This window comes from Grampus griseus (genome assembly GCF_964374135.1).
Source record: "Grampus griseus genome assembly, chromosome: 7".
NCBI lineage: Eukaryota > Metazoa > Chordata > Mammalia > Artiodactyla > Delphinidae > Grampus > Grampus griseus.
In genome coordinates, this window is record NC_139001.1 from 1,327,361 (window position 1) to 1,347,617 (window position 20,257).

Sequence of the window (20,257 nt, forward strand, 5' to 3'; positions counted from 1 at the left end):
GCATCCCTGCTTCTGACTTGCCCTCCTTAGCTGGTCGTGCCCCGTGAGCCAGTTCAGAGAATGTGGAGTGTTGATACTTAGAGTGGGAGCCTTGATGTCAGGTATTCATTTGTACAGTAACGTCCACGTGGGAAATTTACATGAATGTCGTCTTGTTTTCTCTAACAGTGAAAACTGTGAGGTTTTACAGTACAGTGCAAGGGAAGCTGAAGATGCAGAAAAGGTAAGAAAATGGCTGAAAAACTTATAATTATTCTTAAATTTAATTCATGTATAAGGTTTTTACAAATCAGGTAATGAATTCAGCTCCTACTGGTCTTAGAGGCGTCTGTGTTTTATAATCTAAAACAAGTACCGAGCCAACCCGTCACATTCCCCTGGTCATGAGATTTTGATTTTCTTTTAAACTATTCAGCTTCTAGAATCTTAAAATTATGGAATGGTGAAGCTGCAAAGAACCTTAGGTTATCTGCACCAACATTTTTGTTAAACAGATGGTAAAACTGAAAGTTGGGTTAGTTAACGGGAAAGACTTACTAAGACTGTTGACCCTTGAACTACACGGGTTTGAACCGTGCGTGTCTGCTCATACGTGGATTTTTTCAGTAGTAAATCCTATAGCACTGCACGGTCTTCAGTTTCCAGTAATAAACATCCTGGCGCTACACGGCACCGCGGATGTGCAGGGCACTGTCCACGCACGGGGAGGGCCGCCTCCAAGTTGTACTCGGGGTTTTGACCGCGTGGAGCATGTTGTTCAGCAGCCAACTGTGTAAAGATACCAGCTTTCCCCAGATTCGCAGGTGCATTTGTGAAATCAAGTCACCCTCTGCAATTTTCAGAACTTAGTAATAACCAAAAATTTTGAGAAAGAATAACATTTTCCTGCCCAAGTATGAAAACATATTACAAACTTACGTTAATTAAGGCACTGTGGTATTAATGCAAGGATTAATAAATACCTTAATGGAACAGAACAGAGTGCAGAAACAGGTGCATATGTGTGCTCATGTGTGTTTGTAACTTTAGCTTGGAAAAGTCAGTACCTTAAAGGTTGATAAAAAACAAAATAGAGGAAAATAGATTATTTCTTAAATGGTATTGAGGCAAATGACCATCTGTTACGTTAAAGAAAAAAGGCCCGTATTTTGTGTTATATATTAAGCATAAATTACTAAAAACACACAACAAAAGGTGTAAAAAATCTAGAAGAAAATACAGGTTTTATGATCTGGGGTTGGGGTGTAGGTGGTGACAGCAGACAGAAAGCTTTGCAAAGCAGTTGGCTGCTTTAATGATAGCACAGCCCTCAGCTGCCTCCTGGCTTGGGGAGAGGGGAGGAGAGAGTTGGAGGGAATAGGCCTCACTCCTCCAGGACGGGAGACCTGCAGTCAAGTCCGGCTCTGGGCCCAGCCCTGGCAGTTCTTTTCGGCTTGGCTCTTTCTACTTGGACCCGTTAAGTTGCATGTCATTTCCTTCCAGCCTTCTTTTTCTGTGATGTTGATTTTTGTTTGTCTTTGGGTAATTTTTGTTCCTTTGACAGACTGTTTCCGTGGCATGTGCCTGAGCAGAAGAGTAAGACATTTTCTCTGAGACTGGGTTATTATTTGTGTTCATAACTGAATGTGCTCCAATTCTTTTTTTTTTTTTTTTTCTTTTTTGCGGTACGCGGGCCTCTCACTGTTGTGGCCTCTCCCGTTGCGGAGCACAGGCTCCGGACGCGCAGGCTCAGCGGCCATGGCTCACGGGCCCAGCCACTCCGCGGCATGTGGGATCTTCCCAGACCGGGGCACGAACCTGTGTCCCCTGCATCGGCAGGCGGACTCTCAACCACTGCGCCACCAGGGAAGCCCTGTGCTCCAATTCTTGAAAGCTAAAGAGAGGTCCCCAGGTTCGGTGTGTTTTGGGGGAGAATGCGTCTGGAAAGGCCGCCCCTCTGGGAGGTCAGGCTGTACGGACCGCCGGCTTTGGGGCTGAGGAACTTGGATTATTGGCGCTCTCTAGGACATGTATTTATTTTCTTGTCGTGTTGTTTCGAGTGGCTGAATCTTGCCTTCTGGAAGAAGAGTACATGGGAGGAAATGAGGAGTCTGAGGAATGCTGATTTTCCTCCCTCGTCTTGATGCTTCCTGCACCTGCTCCTTTTCTCCCAGCCTGCCAGGGAGTTTCCACAGCACCCTGGTGTCAGCTGGGCCAGGTGCCCACACTGGGCGTCGTCGCTCGGCCCCCGCTTCACAGAAGGCTGTCTGCCCGCCTTCCTTTCATTTCGACTTTCACGGTGCGATTCTCCCGCCAGGTATTTGTGGCTTGTCGTGCACTGAATGTTGTCTCATTAAATTCCTCCGTCCAGGTGATCGAGGATATTGAGTATCTGAAGTACGAGAAAGGCCCGTGGCTGGACCAGGACGACCGCACTTTCCACAGTCTGAGGATGCGGTGAGTCTGCCGGAGCTGGGCGGTGCCGGGTGGGGCCGGGCTGGCTTCCAGTGTGGCGCGTTGCCCGCTGTGGGAACTTACAGAATTTTGGGGTAACTGTGTTGCAGGTTTCCAGATAATGAGGCGTACTTCCTGTTCCCTTCCACACAGGCTCTTGCTCTCTCTGACCTGGCGGTGAATTGATAGGCAGCCATTATTAACTCACCAAGTATTTTGCTTGCGCCCTGTGCCAGGCAGTGTTCCAGATTTAGGGAATATAGTGTCAAATAAAAGTCCTGCTGTCACTGAAACAGTAGAGCCATACGGGTGCTAAAGGCCGGGGAGAAAGGTAACCCTGAGTAACGGGGCAGCCAGTGGCTGGGGTGAGTGACAGAGGGCGCTCTGGGGAAGGCTTGAAGGCCTCTCTTCTGAGGAGAGCCGAGTGTGTGAGGACTGGGCCCCGCAGTGTCTGGGGTGAGCGTGGGGCAGGGATGCCGGCGGGCGGAGAGGTCCTGAGACAGGAGCCGCTGGGGCTGGAGCCGGGAGAGGAGGGGCGGGGAGGCCATGGTGAACGTGGAGGTGGGGGGGCCACGGCAGAAGGGGACATGCTGAGTGGGCTACTTTGTTCATGAGAGATGCAGTGACACGTGGGCAGTATTTTGCCCAGAGAGCCCATTAGACACTCAGTGCGCAGAACTTGTGCTGGGTGCTGGTCACACAGCGCCCTCTGCTTTAGTACCTCCTTGGGTCCCAGCCTCCCAGCGAGGAGGCAGGTGCTCACCGTGGTCACGCTATCCCTGGTGCGTGGGGCTTAGTACTCCAGCCCAGGGAGACGGCGGTGCAGGCCTGCTGTGCTCGCAGCAATGGGCAAGTTCTGTAGGCGTACGAGCTGTGCTTCTGCAGAAGTGTTCCAGGCAGAGAAGACAGCTCCGACCCAGGAAACGTCACTTTCCTGTGAGCGTAGGTGACTGCCCCTGTGCTGGAGGGATCCGGGGAGCCGACCCCCGTAGTGCCCCGGGGCGGGGGCCTGGCGGAGGCTCGCATCGGCCTGCGCTGCTGGCACCCGGGCTCAGGTGGTGGCGGGGCTCAGTCAGTGTTGGGGAACACACGTCTGTGTGACCCTCGCGTGGCCTTCTGCCTGGGTGACCGCTCTGCCGTCAGCCCATCGGGTGAGCGCCGCGGAGCTGGTCTGCTGGCCTTCCGCCGTGCAGAGCCCTTTGCTAGGTCAGTCTCTCTCAATAGCGAACGCACTTGTTTCTTTCCACTTGGACGCACCCTAATATGAGCGTGTATGGAAAATGGACCTGCCGTTAGTTTTCCACATCCTGTGCTTGAAAGTGAATAAGTTTTCCTTTTGAACCTGTTGATTTAGTTGTTAAAACTAAGACTTAAAATTTTATTCATTTTTCACTGTTTTTGTTGTATGTTTTTTGTTGTTTTTTTTTTTGGCGGTACGCGGGCATCTCACTGCTGTGGCCACTCCCGTCGTGGAGCACAGGCCCCAGACACGCAGGCTTAGTGGCCATGGCTCACAGGCCCAGCTGCCCTGCAGCATGTGCGATCTTCCCGGACCGGGGCACGAACCCGTGTCCCCTGCAGGCGGACTCTCAGCCACTGCGCCACCAGGGAAGCCCTGTTGTGTGTTTTAAGGTGGAAGAAATCGCATGTTTTGTACCAATGAGAGAGGTCCTGTGGCTGGGCTGGGGGTAAGGATGCCGAGAGGACAGGAGAGGCCCTGGAGGAGGGCGTGGGCTGGTGCACTGATGGGCAGTTCCTGCTTCCCACGCTGGCGCTGGGCAGGCGGGGACAGGGCGGGGCTTAGGGAAGTGGGTCTGTGCCAGGCGCGCCTGGAGCTTCTCTTCAGCTGGCTTCTGTCTTCATAGTGAAATGAGAGAGGGGTCATCAGCCCTGAGAGGCCTTGAGGGCGGGAGGGGCCGTGTTGTAGTTTGAGGAGGGAGGAGAAGGTCCAGAACGCCGCCCAGGCCCGTGGGGGGGACCGGACGGGGAAGGAGCTGTGGGCGGCTGCCGCGGACGGGGGTGCATGGTCATGGAGGTACCGGGGGGGTGAGGCAGAGCTCTGCATGCGAACAGGGTCGGGCTTTGCCGGTGGATGTGAGCGAGCAGGAGAGCTGAGAGTGTGATGATGAAGAATTTAACCTGGGGAGGGGCACTGAAAAAAGACTGGGATCGGGAGGGTCAGAGGTCAGAGTCACACCCACACGTAGAGGAAGGCCAGGAAACAGAAGTCCAAGACGGAGCCAGACCACCTACAGTTCTGCCACCGCAGGAGCCAGCGCCAGAGTTTAATGCAGGCTCTTCCAGTCTTTTGTAAAGTGTTGGTGTGTTCATATATTTCTAAATAAAAATTACCTTGCATTATGTCTTTGTATTGTAACTTCTAATATGAGCATGTCCCTATCTTGTTAGACGTTTAAAACTCGATTTTTTAATGGCTGCTCACACTGCATAAATCCATTGACTGATGCCAGTCAGGGGTTGGCAAACCATGGTCTGTGGGCCCACCCAGGCCTCAGCTGCTAAGAATGGTCCTTACATTTTTAAAAGACTGAAGGAAAAAGTGCATATATGAAGCCGTACGTAGCTCTCTCAGGCTGAAATATTTACTATCTGGCCCTTTACAGAAAACGTTGTTGACCTCTGAGATACAGGCATAATCCATTTGCCGCTTCTTTAATATCAGTCTTTTGGGTTATTTCCATTTCTTCATAATCGTAGTAACGGTAATGAGCGTAGTGTATTTATTTTTGTTCCATTTCAGGTTAGTTTCTTAAGGTATAAAAGTGGAGTTACTGGGTCAGATTATATGAACACATTTTGAAATTGTTCTCCAGAAGATGTGTACCAGCTTGCACACTTGGACCGGTCTTCTGAAAGCCTTTATTAAGCCAGAATAGTTAAAATAAGAAGCAAACAAAAACTTGTGATTTTGATATCAAGGAAAAGCATTTGCTTTATTTTTGCATTTCATAAACACTGAACTTCAAACAGGTGTATTTTTATTGGCTATTTATTTGTCCTTTGTGAATTTTTTCTTCATGTTTATTGATCTTTTTAAAGCACCAGCTCTTTGTTTTATTGATTTTCTCTGTTGTTTTCTTATTTTCAGTTTCATTGACATCTACTCCAATTTTTATTGCTATTTTTTTAACCTGTTTCCTTTGGGCTTCAATTGCTCTTCTTTCTCTAGTTTCCTAAGGTAGAAGCTTAGATGATTGGATCTTTCTTCTTTTCTAATGTATGCACTCGATGCTATACATTTCCCTCTAGTCTAATTCCGCTGTGGTCCTAGAACGTACTTTGTATGATTTCTGCCCTTTTACCCTTGTTAAGACGTTTCTCGTGCTCAGCAGTGTTTTCTGTCTTGAATAATGTTCGGACTGAGCGTGAGAAGAGTGTGTATTCTGCTGTTGTCAAATGGCGTGTTCTACAAATGTCAGTGAGACTGAGCTGGTTGGTGGTGATGTTCAGGTCATCCATGTCCTTACTGCTTTTCTGTTTGCTGGATCTGCCCGATCCTGAAGGAGAGTGTTGAAATCTTTAACTGCAGTGGCAGATTTGTCTGTTTCTCCTTTGAGTTTTATTCGTTTTTGCCTCGTTTATCTTGGTGCTCTGTAAGTTCCGTGCGTGTTTAGGATGTTAAGTCTCTTCTTGGACGACTGAGCTCTTTACTCTTACACAGTGCCCCTGTGTAAAGGATTCCTGATCCTTTCTTGTTCTGAAGTCTGCTTTGTCTGAAATTAATGCATCTGTTGCAGCTTTCACTTAATCTGGCAATGGTGTATCTTCTTCCATCCCCTTACTTTTAGTCCGAGTCTTTGGATTGATTTCAGGTGGGTTTCTTACAGACGGCATATAGTTGGCCTTATGTTTTGGATCGACTCTGTCAGTCTCCAGCTTTAATTAGTATAGTTGGATAGTTCACATTTAAAGTGGCTGTTGATATACTTGGATTAATTTCTACCATGTTTGTCATCATTTTCTATTTGTTGCATTTGTTCTTTGTTTCCTTCCCCTGCCCCTTTTTTCTACCTTTTCTGGTTTTAATTGGGCATTCTGTATGATTCCATTCTATCTTTTCTCTTAGCACATCTGTTGTACTCTGTAAAAATTTGTTACCGTTGTTGTGGTTTCCAGTTCATGTCTGCCTGCTTTCAGGTGGCGATACCACTTCACGGCTGGGGCAGATTCCTCCCTCCATCCCTTATGGCGCTGCTGTCGTTCATTGCACTCTGTGTGCTCTAATCACCCATATGTTGTTGCTACTGTTATTCCAGGACAAGCAATTGATTCTCATTTTTCTCAGCTTCCTTTGTTGTAAAGGACTAGAGAGGTGGTTTCCAGGCTATTTCCTTGTTGGAGCTGAACCTGGAGTCCCTCTTTGTTTTTTAAAGCTTAGTGGTTGACTTTGTTTTCTGTCAGATACTTACATATGTATATGTGTTTGTAAATTTACCTAAATGATATTATGTACTATTTCGTTCTGAACCTTGTTTAAAAAAAGTAATCTTTACAGGCAGACTTGAGAGATAATGCAGGTTGGTTCCAGACCACCACAGTAAAGCAAGTCTCACAGTAAAGCAAGTCACATGAACTGTTTGGTTTCCCAGCGCATATAAAAGTTATGTTTACACCAAACTGTAGTCTGTTAGGTGTGCAGTAGCATTATGTCTAGAAAAACGTACATACCTTAATTAAAAAATACTTCATTGCTGAAAAATCGTAACCACCATCTGACGGCGCAGGGTTGCCACGAACCTCCAACTTGTAAGAGACGCAGCATCTGCACAGTGCGGTAGAGCAGAGCACGTGAGATGAGGTCTGCCTGAGCTGCTGCGTGGTGTTCTCCTTCTGCTGAGAGCTCAAGGTGTCAGCTTGATCCCAGGCACACAGTCAGCGTCGACACCGTGTCTGGGAGGTGTCTGGGAAACGTTTCCTGAGTCCACAGCACTCCGCCTGGTGGAGGTTCCCGTCCTCTTGCAGGTGGGGGACTGGGCCTCCAAGAGCACTGCCCCGCTGAGGTCCTGGAGCCCTCAGCTCGCCGCGCCCTCCTGCGGTCTCCGTTGTGCCCTCCCTCCTATCAGCCTGGAGGCCGGGTGGGGTCGTTGCTTCCTCCCCGGGGGTCATCTGCTTGAACCCTCCTTTTCCCTACTGACCCCTCACCTTCCCCTGGGTCCCGCCCTCAGGGTGGTGCTGGTCTCCGGTGACTCTTCTTTGGGGTTTGATCTCCGTTCCTTGGTTAGTTATTTCTTCATCCCACCCATCCCCTGTGCGTACGCCCGCCAGGTTAATTTTCATAAAATATCACAGTGACCCTGTTCTTTCTTTACTCAGAATCCTTCAGTGGCATATCTTGGTTTAGGCATAAATCCAAGTTTCATTTCCTAGAATTAATTCAGAGTCCTAATCATCTGGTTCTACCTCTTCCATCAGGATACAGTCTCCTGAATCCATTACCTCCCCCTCTGCCCAGTAATTACCCAAAGATCTGAGCATTCTCCTAAGCCTCGCTCTGTGCACCTTCTTTTCTACTTGAACCCTTCTCTTAACTTTTCCGGCTGTCGTTTTATGTGGATTTATATGTGATTCTTGTTAGCATTAGCTACTGCAGGGCAGAGTACGTGAAAAACATACAAAAAGGTGACTGTCCTGGCACCCTGACATCTTGCTGAGACCGGGCTCAGCAGCCCAGTGGGATGTGGGATGCCTTTTCCACTCCTTCCACGGGTGGTAAGCACAGTGTAATTCCTAAAGGTACTCTGGCATGTGTATCAGTTAGATGCTACACCATGTCCAAAGTCGTGTCTTAAGATCATAGTCTTATTAGTTATTCGGTTATGTTGATACCAGAGCATGGAGAGGGAGCCTGTCATTCCCTCACAGTTTACAAATTACAGCATTCAATTGGTTCAATTATTTTTGAAATAAATGGTATTGTTCTTCCTTCTCGCAGTTTTTTGCTCCTCTGCCTCCCAAGGATATTGCATAACGGTTTACAATGGTAATTGTGTTTACTTTCATTTAAGTACCATTTCGTAATTTGGGAGACTCAAGTGAAAATTATGGCCATTTTCTAAGATAATTATGGTAAACCTGCCATTTACCAGTTGTACTCATTTTGTCTAGAACCTGACCAGATTACTGGTTTAGGACATTTTTGTACCATCTCCGAACGTGTGTGGGGTATAATTATGTGCGTGTGAGTGCTTATTTCCCAACCTTGATAGCATTTTGTGTTCGTATCCGTAATCCATAACTGACCGGCGCCGCCCTGGTGGTTTCATCCTCGTGCTGGAGACTTGTTACCAGTGAGGCCTCCACTGTGCCCACCTTCCTCCCGCCCTCCAGAGCCTGGGCTCCCCTCTCGCCCTTGCTGACTTGTGTTTCTAAGACTCCTGGAGGATGGCTTTCTAACAGGAAATTCCAGTGCGACAAAAACTGCAGGGTATGAGTTTGGTATCAGAAGTATAGGGTTTCAAGCAGAACTTTGCAATTCAGGAGAAACTAAAGAATATGCTTTGGACATGTTTTAGGAGAAAGTATAAGCATTCTGTTAATTGGGAAACACTTTGAGTCATAAGTCATAGTTTACTATTTTTGTTTTCTTTCTCTTCTTGGCCTCACTCTTTGTTTTGGAATTATGTGGCAGAGCACCTCGTTTTGTGAACCACACTGTAGGATGCTCTGTCTTCTTACGGGGGGTGGGGGGGCACTTTGGCCTGTGATGTGAAGAGCGTGTGCTCAGGTTTTGAATCTCCTTAATTAAACTAAGTGCTCTGTGAACAGAATTTTTCCTTTCACTGCTTTTTGCTCCTGAGTCATAAAAGGCTTCCTGTTGTCTTCGTTCCTCGCTTATCTTCAATCTAGAATGTGTCTGTAGTTTTTGGAGGCTGAGATTTCGGGTTTACTGGAGACAGGACACACGGGCTCTTCTTGGTCATCGTTTAAGCTGGTAGTCAGAAAGTGAAGGAGCAGTTTATCCAAGTTTGAGTAAGTGGGAGAACAGTCACTGTAGATTATTTTTTTAATCTCCAAAGGCAGTTTGAAGATATTTGTTCAAAGATACACCCATTTTGAAAGGGGGGGGGGGGTTGTGTGTAAACTGTAATTCCGCCAACTTATGCATAGATGGCGCCGTTGCTCTGTGTATTCCACACAAGCCCCTAGGCCAGTCTGGACTTTCCAGTTCTTCAGGGTTGTGTTAGGTTTTTCAAACCACAGAGAAAATCAAATCATACCCCACTTTGATATTTATTAACATTTAAAAATATAAACTTCATTTTTATTTGAAATTGTTTATGGTGAGATCACTTTAAAAGTTATCCTTGCTGTAATAAGTATAGTATAATTCTATTTGTGTTAAAAATAAATATGTACTTTATTGATACATGCTGATGAAAGGTATTCTATAACCAACTTACGGTTAAAACTGAGAAACACTTCTCGTGTTTGAGCGTGTACGTTATAGCCATATGCAAGATGTCGCAGCAGTGTTTGCTTGGAGTGATGTTAGGTTATTGGATTACTAGTTGTCATATGAGTGACACAGACACAGTGTTTATGGTGACCCTGGGATGTGCCTGTGCCTCCTGTTCAGTCACATTCAGCCTGTCACAGGTTCTCAGTGCTCTGTGGTCCTCTATGGGAGAGGGGCCGAGCGTCACCTGGGCTTGGGCTGGGACCAGGCGGTTCTGACTGCGGCTGAGTCTGCCCAGGGTGCAGGGGACAGGCTGGGCTTGTCCTCACAAAGCGTCTGAGAGCCAGATCCATTTAAAAGAGCTTCCGTTTGGGCCATTACAGACAGAAACTAAGTCATTAATGGGAAAGGGGCCATTTAAAAGAATCATTTTCTTTGTTTTGAGCCCTTAAGAAAGGAAACTTTAACATTTTTTCCTAAAAGCACTCAAAATGCTTTTTATCTTCAAGTATAGTGGTTATATTCAGACTAAATTTAATTTAAAATAAGCAAGTTATAACAAAGTATAAATATTTTAGCATTCAAAATAAAATGGTCAGGCAAGGAGTGTGTCCTCTCATGTGTGTTTCTCGGTGCCGAGAAAAGCAGGGGAGGAGACGTTTATAAGCAGGGATGCAGCAGGCCGTCCTGCGGGGCAGTTCTCCCCAGCCCCGCCCTGCAGTTCCACTAAGGCCTCGTCAGCCTCCGCCCTGGAATCGGTCCCCCAGGCGGTGTGGGCATCGCGCGGGGCGGTGGGGGGGGGCGGGGGGAGATGCAGGAGAGTTGCTCGTCTCTCTTTCCCCCAAGAGTCATTAAATGTGCACATTGTTCATGAGGGCAGACCACGCGCGGCACTGTGACACGTGGTGTTTGTGTTTAGCTCTGTATTCCTGGTAGTCCTATGTTTAAAACACACTGCGGCTCCTTTTTTATTTTTCAAAACTGTGTCTGTCCCCAAAGGGAGTCACCTGTGGCCATGAGACTCTTGAAAGACCCCGTCTCCGGCTGCGGAGGTGGTTTCAGAAGAGCAGCCGCCGCAGCCCGGACGGTCTCTGGGGGGGAGTTTGGCTTCTGAGATGCCTGCTTGGGAGCGCGTGGATAATTTCTCGACATGGATGTTTTAAAGAACCAGCCTGATAGCTTATTTTGTTGTATTTACTTTGATGTTTAGTGTGACTATATCTGCCTTACCTTCTAGGGTTCAGAACAAGTTGGAGGTGCTGAATTACACAACCATTCCTGTCTACCTCCCAGAGGTCACCATCGGCTCTCACCAGAGCGACCGGGTCTTCCACGAGTTCAAGGAGGTGAGGCCCTCGAGTGCCGGGTCTCAGACGACTGGCACAAAGTCACTTCTCTGAAGAATGCTTTCTGTTTGTTTGTTTTAGTGAGAGAGCTCCGTTTTCACTGCAGTAATTCTCCTTTCCCCCTTCATCAGTGTATTGACGCGGCAGGGCTGCGTGCAGGGCGCCGCCCCTCTGGGCCGTGTGTGCCGCGGGCGGCCTTCGGGGTCAGCGTGTTGTCTTGACATCAGAACCTTCTCTCTTCCTCAGCTTTCCTCTATGTCCTTTCATGTCAGATTTCACTCTGGCGTCGCCTTCCTCTTCACGGTACATCCTCCATAAGGAGGGAAGGTGTGTGTTTCTGCAGAAGGCGCTCGGTTGGACGGGAGCCCTCGGGAGGGGGAGGGGCAGGAGTGAGGCGGGAGCTGGGCGGGGCCGACTGCCTGTCGGCCGTCTTTCCAATTTCCGTAGCTTTTTAGTGAATTACCTGTTTTCAGCGTGGTGAATGGTGAACTTAGAGAATATTGTAAGTTCTGCCCTGGGACCTGGCCGGTGAGTGAGCACCTCCTCTGAGAATCGTGGCGTCAGTGGGGTAGTGAGAACGTGACCCGTTTCCGCGTCGGTGGTGGTTGTGTTTGGTTATCGGCAGAGGTGTGGAGTGAGTGTACTTAGGTCAGAACTCGAAGCTGAGCAGTGGACACTTAGGTGGGCTGAAATCTGGGTTAGATGTCTTCGCGTGGCTGTGATTCTCTGATTTGACGCTTAGCACGTTGCTTGCAGCTGCGCCGATCGAATGTCCAGCGGTACCCCGTCGCTCCCTGTCTTACCTGAGATACTTGGCCTTTTCTTCTACGTACGTTCTTTTGGTGGCCTTGGAAGTGGTGTTATTAAATGTAGACATTCGGGGAGGTACGTAAACTGTAAAGGTGTCACTCGGAGGGACCTACAGTTAGTATTTTGGCACATTTCTTTCTTCCTCATGTTTGCGGGGATGTGAGTGCATGCGTGGTGTCTCTTTCTCTTTTTGAGGGGAGCTGGCAGGCCAGAGGCCGAGCTGGCTCCTCTCGGCCGCTGGTGCCTCGATGCCGCTCCTGCCGAGGCCGAGAGACCCACCCCGTCGCTGTCCCCACCCTACATGTAATGACCCACCCGGCCTTGATGAGGCTGTCTTACAGGCGGCTGTCCTGTCATCAGGGCCGCTACCTTGTGCCGGCCTCCACCGTCCTACTTAAATTTGTCCTGCAGCTTCCTGTCTGGCCTCCTCCGCGTCGGGTCTCTCCCTGCAGCCCTCCTCTGCAGTGCAGAAGTGCCTGAGCTGAAATGCCAAAGCGGCAGAGTCTGTCCCGTGCCTGTAGCCCTTCCGTGACCTCTGATGAATTCGGTCCTGCAGGGTGGGTGCCCTGGCCCCTGCAGAGTCCCCTCCCTCATCGCAGCCCTGCGAGCGCCTGTGGTCTCACTGGTGGTGTCCGTGAGTCCATATACGGGGCCCTGGGGGTTTGGAGGTGGTGCACAGAGAATTTTGAAACAGATAAATAAATTGCCCTTTTAACTTGTAAATTTTTCTGATTACACCAGAGTAGTGATTTACTGATAATGTGTCTTTAACGCCTCTGTAGCGTTCTGTGACCTCACTTTTAAACAAGGAAGCAGCGGGCGGTGGGTTCAGAGATTGTGCAGTCGCCCACGTGGAGTGGGGTTTAGGGACGTGGCTTTGCTTCGGCGGTTTTTCTTATGCTTCCTACTGTGGTTGCGTGGTAATGGCTTTTCACTTGTATTGCTGATACAGAGTTTCCTTTTAAAATGAATTTATGTAAGAAAAAAAGGCATTGCATTTTTTAATGTAAGCGGCAGTGCACTTGGTATGCAGCTGTGACCTGATGGGCAAGGTGCCCTCGGATGACCTGAGCAGCCGCCTCTGCTCATTTCAGGTTCTTTGGGCATCAGGCGCTTTCATCTTGTTCTTTCATGCGTTTACTCCATTTGTTCATTAGTTCAGTTATTTATTCCACTAAATATTTATGTGTGTGTACTAGGTGTTATGAGTGGTACTAGGTATTATGAGTGTGTACTAGGTGCCAGACCTGTCCTAGGCCCTGGAACAAAGCAGCGCGTGACCCGGAGAAGAATCCCTGACCTCCCAGGCACTTACATCCGAGTGGGAGGAAACAGAAAATAAACAGAAGGTGAAGCAAAGAATTCGTTAAGTGACGGTGGCAAGTGCTGTGGAGAAAATTAAATTCCCAGAGGAGGGCAGGGCCAGCTGTTGTGGGCTGGGGGAGTTGGATTTGAAGTCCGGTCGTGGTCCAGGAAGGCCTCACCCAGAAGCTGATGGGTGAGCAGAGGCTGCAGGGGCGAGGGGAGGGGGTGGGTGTGCTGGGGGAGGTGGCCACATGGGGAGGAGAACCCAGGCAGTGGCGCAGCTCCACGTGTCTGGGACATCAGAGACACAGGCAGGAGGCCACTGTGGCTGGAGCGTGGAGGGCGGGCTGGGACAAGCAGTAAGAGGTGGCGGAGGCCCCCCGGGCTGGTGTGAGGGCTCTGGCTTGTCCTGTGCAGGATACGGGGAATAAGAATGATTTGTGAGATGCACTTGGTAGTGGGAACGTTCTGGTTTCTGATTAAAGGATGGATTGAGTAGGGGCGCAGGCAGAAGCAAGGAGATTAGCTAGGAGGCTGGTAACGGCATACGGACTGGGAGGTATGTCAGCTGGGACCAGGGTGGTCCTCGTAGGCGTTTTGGACAGTGCTCAGGTCGTGGATAGACCCGACAGAGGCTGTTGAACTTTTGTATTGGGAAGTGAGAAAAGGAAGCTGATTTCTAGGTTTCTGGCCTCAGGAACTAGAACTCTGGAGTTGGAACCGGCAGACTTTGGGAAGGCGCAGAGGTACAGGTTTCCAGGAAAGATCAAGAATTTTTCATTGGCCATGGCAAGTTCGAGATGCTCGTTATTCCCCAGAGGAGGTGCTGAGTGGTGGTCGCCCTCTTTTCATCGCACTGTGTGGATACTGTGTTTCTCACCGATTGAAGGTTTGCCTTAAGGCATGCACAGTGGTTTTTTTTCAGACATAATGCCACTGCACACCTAATAGACTACAGTATAGCATAAACATAACTTTTATACGCGCTGGGAAGCCAGAAATTCACATGACTTGCTTTATTGTGTTGTTTGGACCTGAACCTGCTTCCAAGGTCTGCCCGTAATGGGTTTGGAGTCTGGAAGTTGTCAGCGTCTGACTGTCCTGTGAAGCTGTGGTCCTGGTTGAGATGGCTTTGCAGTGAGGAGAGAAGGGGAGCACGGGGTTCAGAGGGGCGGGAGACGGCAGGGGGCCCAAGTCACTGTCTTCAGGGAGCTTATGCTTTTGTGTGTTTATTACTTCATCAGTTATCTTTACAAGTGGGAGACTGTTCATAGGAATTTCGTCTTTTCTGTTAATGTATGTCTCTTTATAAACAGGTTGTGTTTATCTCTATCTCTGTAAGCAAGGAGGATTGAGCCAAATGACCCCAGAGAAGTTGAATGGTACCCAGAACAGGCAGGACCCTCATAGCCAGGTAGGGGGGCGTGCACTGTGGTCGAGCATGGGTGGGCAGATGAGGGGCTCAGGAGGTCCAGCAGGGCTCCTGGGGACGGAGTGGCCTGACGTGTCGTGGAGGAGACTCAGTTGCACCGACGTTGTCCCTCGTGGAGTGGGTGAGGGCCCCAGGTGGCCCTGCTCACTGCTGGGAGGAGACACTTCTCAGAAAATAAATTCCACCAAACCAACAGCCCAGGCCATCGTCACGACAATTACGGGAAACACTACAAGTTTCAAAAATTAAATCTGTGTGGAAAATGGGCATTTGAAAGTCCCATATAAAAAGGAAAATGCATGCCAGCAAATAATGACAGTTTTGTTTCTTTCTAATCTTTATACCCGTGTCTCTTCCTTGCCTTAATACATTGGGTGTGTCTCTAGTTCATGGTTGGATAGAAATTGTAACAGTGGTCGTCCTTCTCTTGTTTCTGATCTCGTGGAGGAAGTTTTCAATAATTCACCAAATATTATGTTTGCTCTGGGTTAGGTGTAGATACTCTTTATCAGGTTGGGGAAGTTCCATTTTACTAGTAGTTTCCGAGGACCTTCTGTCGAGTACGGGTGTTGAGTTTTATCACATTTGTCTGTCACGGGTGATTTTCCTCTTCTTTATGTTAATATGGTCATAAAAATTATAGTGATTGATTTTCTCATGTGAGGCCAACCTTGGTTTCCTGGGTCAGTCCCACTTGTGTGTGCTTTATAAACTCTCCATGTGTAGCTGAACCTAATTCACGTATCTAGTTCAGGAGTTTTGTGTTTATGTTGGATGGTAATGTTTCTTTCTTGTAATATCCTTGTCAGATTTACTATCAGGATCATGCTGCTATCAAACACTAAGCTGAGATGGGACCCTCACATTTTAGTCTCTGGAAGAGTTTGCCTAAGATTGTTATTACTGCTTCTTTCAGTGTTTAGGATTGACTGATGGAGCTATGTTGAAATATTTTAAATTATAAATTTGTTTAATCGATGCGGAATGTTCAATATTCTGTTACTTCTTAGGTTTGAAAGTTGTGTTTGTTGAGGAAGTTGCCCTCATTTCTAATTTTCTAATTTCTTTCACTAAGTTGTTTAAAGTGTCCTTTTTTAATGTTTTTAATTAGATCACATCTGATGGTGACCGCTGTCCCCTTCTCCATCCCTGTTGTTGGTCCTGGTGTGTCCCTTCCTTCTATACTCTTGAGAGAAATTTGTCATTTAGGGACTAGCTTCTTGCTTGGTATTGTTTGTTGTACATTCGAATTCACTGATTATTGCTCCTTATTTTTTCCTTTTCATTTGCTGTTTTTCTGTCTTCTTAGTATGAGTGGGTGGATCATTGATTTTCAGCCTGTCTTGCTTTTGAATATATGCGTGTAAAGCTGGTCACATTGCCCTCCAAATTTGTCTTAATTAACTTGATCTCATAATTCTTTCTTTTTTAAAAAATTTTAAAAAAATTTTACTTGTTTTTGGCTGCATTGGGTCTCCGTTGCTGCACGCGGGCTTTCTCTAGTTGCGTCGAGCGGGGCTACTCTTCGTTGCAGTGCGTGGGCTTCTGATGGTGGTGGCTTCTCTTGTTGTGGAGCACAGGCTCTAGGCGTGCAGGCTTCAGTAGTTGTGGCATGTGGCCTCAGTAGTTGTGGCTTGCAGGCTACTGAGAGTGCAGGCTCAGTACTTGCGGCGCACGGGCTTAGTTGCTCCACAGCATGTGGGATCTTCCCGGACAAGGGCTTGCTCGAACCCATGTCCCCTGCGTTGGCAGGTGGATTCTTAACCACTGCGCCACCAAGGAAGTCCTGATCTCATAATTGTTGATGTTATGTTTTCATTATCCTTCAATTCAAAATATTTTCTGATTTTAATCTGGTTTCTTTTTTGACCAGTGTGCGAATTCAAATTATATTGGATCATTTAAAAGCAGTTGGAATCTTTCTAATTGTCTTTTTGTTACTGATTTCTTGCTTAATTTCACTTTAGGCAGAAACAGTCTTATGATTTCTGTTCTTGGAACATGGCTGAGACTGACTCTTCGGCCGAGCATTGGTCATTTTGGTGATGTTTCACGGTCCTTGAGAAGAAGGCCTACTCTGCCCCATTGTGTGCAAGGTTCTTGCAGCGTCATTGAAAGGAAGTCTCTTGATCACATTCTTCAGATTGTCTCTATGCTCACTGATTTTTGTTTCCTTCTTCTGTCAGTTTGCTGTGAGAGGCGTCTGGAAATCTGTCACTCTGTGTGGGTTTCTGCCTCCTGTATTTCTGTCAAGTTCTGCTTTGTGTGTATCTTGAGGTCGTATTATTAGACATACACAAATTTAGACTTGCTCTACATTCCTAATAGAGTCACCCTTTTATGTGTTATGAAATTTTCCCTGTTAACTTTAGTCATGGTTCTTACCTTAAAGGTTACTTTATTTGAAACTTATGTAGTGTCTACAACTTTCCTTTGGTTAGCATTTGCATGCTATTGCTTTTTCTACATCTTTTAATTTCATTCATTCTGTATCTTTGTATTTCCAGTGGACACCTTTTAACCTGAAAACAGTTATGTCTTTAGTTTTTGTCCAGTCTAAATATTGGGAATATTTGTCCATTCACATTTAGTGTAATTACTGATACATTTGTGTTTAAATAGCTTATCCTACTACATGTTTTATATTTTTCTTACCTGTTCTTTGTATTTGTTGTCTTTTTTCCTTGCCTTCTTTTGGATTAAGAGGTTTTTTTTTTTAACATTTTTATTCCATTTCCCCCTCTATTTGCTTACTAGTTATCATTCTTTCAATAGTTTTTAGTGGCTAACCTGGTAATTACAGTGTTCATCCTTGATTTATTAACTTCTGTTATAAGTTAGTAGCTCTCTAGTTCCAGAACACTGTAAGGACCTCATAACACTTCTAACTCCATTTACCCAACTCTTGTGTTTTGTGTTGTTTTTGTCATATATCGTAATTCTTCATGTATTTTAAGCCCTCGGGACACTGTGGTTATTGTTCATGTGGTCAGTTCGTGCAGATTGACCCATGGCTGCCCTGCTGCTGCTCTTACCCTCCCTGGTCTCCATACCTCCAGGTAGGATCATAGTTCTTCTGACTGAGGAAGCTTTGCTGACAACAAATTCTCACCCTTATTGTTTAAAATGGTCTTTAATTTGTTCTAGTTTTTATTTTGGAATTTTTCAAACTTACAAAAATAGCAAGAATAGAAAAATAACTTCTGAACCTTTGTAAGTGGTCATCATTATACCCCATTATCTTCAAACATCTTAATGCACAGATTCTCAGAGTGTGGTCCCCATATCGGCATCACCTGGGCACTCATGAGGAATGCAAGTTCTCAGGCCCCAGCCCAGGCCTACTGGATGAGATTCTCTGGGGATGGGGCCCAGGAATCTATTTTAAGGAGTCCTCCAGCCGATTCTGATATGCACTAAGGTTTGGGAAATTGTAACAGTGGTCGTCCTTCTCTTGTTTCTGATCTCGTGGAGGAAGTTTTCAATAATTCACCAAATATTATGTTTGCTCTGGGTTAGGTGTAGATAAATGAAATTAACATTCATACATTGCTACCTCTAATCTACAGACCTTGTTCAAGGCTAATCAGTTGTCCCAGGAATGTTCTTCAGAGCAAAAAGGTCTAATCCAGGATAATGGATTGCATTTAATTATCTTGTCTCTTTAGAATCTTTGAATCTGATCAGTTCTTCAGGCTTTCCTTGATATTCAAGACCTTGACACTTCTGAAGATTAAAGGATGGTTACTTTTTAATATCCCTCAGTTTGGTTTTGTTTGATGTTTTCCCATGATTGGATTTAGGTTTCATGTGTTTTTTGTAGGAAGGTCACAGAACTCATTATATCTTATCAGGTAGCACGTGATTCCTCTTTGTCCCATCACTGTTTCTATTAACTTTGATCACTTGACTGAGATAGTGTCCTCGCTGTAAAGTTATTCTTTTACTCCTTGTAATTAATAAGTATTTTCAGGGGAAGTACTTTGAAACTAGGTAAATATCCATTTTCTCATCAAACCTTGACCCAGTAGTTAGCATCTGTTGATTTTCATGGCTAAATTAATTATTAGGTAATTTTCCTAATTCTGTCATTCCTTCTACATTATTAGTTACTATTCTACTATAAAGAAATGCTCTGTTTCTTCATTTATTTATTTATATCACTGTGGACTCACAGATTTCTGTTTTCTCCGTATACATCTGTATTCATTTCTGTCTCTCAGTATACTGACAGCTATGAATTCACATCAGTACCTTCAATTCCAGAGTGACACAACAAGGCTCGTTCTCATTGTCCCCCAGCCCACGTCCTTCTCAGATAGTGAGAAACCTGGCTTCCCTCAGGTCAGTGCGTCTCCTTCCTGGATCATTCCCCCCAGTGTATCACCAGGTTCCCACCACTGCTACCACTGCTCCCTTCCACAGTTTCCACTGGTGTTTCTCCAGCCTCTGCTGTGTCCTGCTGCCCACCCATGTAGGTGCAAACCTCTTTTGAAGACCGTTTTCCTGTGTTTCTGGCAAGGTTTGGTTTTGTTTTGTTTTGTTTTAGGTGGTGTTTCTGACTTGGTTCTGAGCAGTCACACTGTCTTGGGGTGTGTGCGTCTGTGCTTCTGTGTGTGCTTTGCTTGTAGCTCAGAACATTCTTTGGCTGACGTTCGTTGTCAGTTTTAGAAGAGTCTTGCTGGCACCTCGTCAATGTTGCTACACCCCGTCTTCTCTGCTCTCCTTGGGCTCCACTTGACCACATGTTGGACCTTTTCACCATGTGCTGTGTCCCTCTTTTCTGTGTCTCTCATTCTGTTTTTTCTGTGACCTTCAGCCTGGATATGTTCTTCAGTCTGTCTTCTAAGTTACTACTCTTTCAGCGCTTCCCAATCTGCTCCTAGACATGTATTTTCTATATTGGAAGTTTTAACTTTAATTGTAGTCCTTTTTGATTTTAGAATTTCCATTTTTTTTATAATTTTGAGTTGTCTGTTGAAATTATTTTGTTATCTAAATTCTTTGACATATTAATCACAAAGTTATCTGGTAACCGTAATATCTGGACCTCTGTTCCATCTGTTTAAACTGATTCTCCCTCTGTCCTTTCCGTTTGGGGACATTTAATCTTTTTTGGTATGCTGGTATTTTTTAAAAGGCCAGTCATTATTTTGGAAGAACTGTACAGCTAGCGTGAGGCTGCTGTCGCTGTCCTTGCTGTCTTCTGGCAGCGTTTTAGTAGGGCAGGCTCCCGAGTCTGTCAGAAACCAAGCCAGGGGACGCTGCACTTAGGTGTGTGCGGTCTGGCGTATTTCCTGTCTGACCTTCCTGGTGGAGCACTTGTACTAGAGCCCCCCTCTTTGGTGGGTCCTGACCTGCAGTTTTGTCCCCATGGCCCCCTCCCTGCTGAGGGCTGGCTCAGCCCCCAGGCTCCTGCCAGTGAGAGTGGGCGGGGCCCTGGGGGGCAGCAGTCACCTTGCAGCCGTCCTTTTTGCTTTCCTTTCCTGGGGCCTTGGCACCACCCTGCCTTTG

At 46.7% G+C, this 20,257-nt stretch overlaps 1 protein-coding gene across 1 annotated transcript in view; it reads left to right on the forward strand.

Moving 5' to 3' along the window:
- The window catches only part of NDUFA10 (NADH:ubiquinone oxidoreductase subunit A10), a 49,150-nt gene that overhangs the window by 13,068 nt on the left and 15,825 nt on the right, over positions 1-20,257 (forward strand). Inside the window, exons 7-9 of the mRNA XM_082658176.1 lie at positions 169-223; positions 2,351-2,436; positions 11,088-11,196. Of these exons, the coding sequence (XP_082514302.1) occupies positions 169-223; positions 2,351-2,436; positions 11,088-11,196 (250 nt within the window). The remainder of the gene's footprint in view (positions 1-168; positions 224-2,350; positions 2,437-11,087; positions 11,197-20,257) is intronic.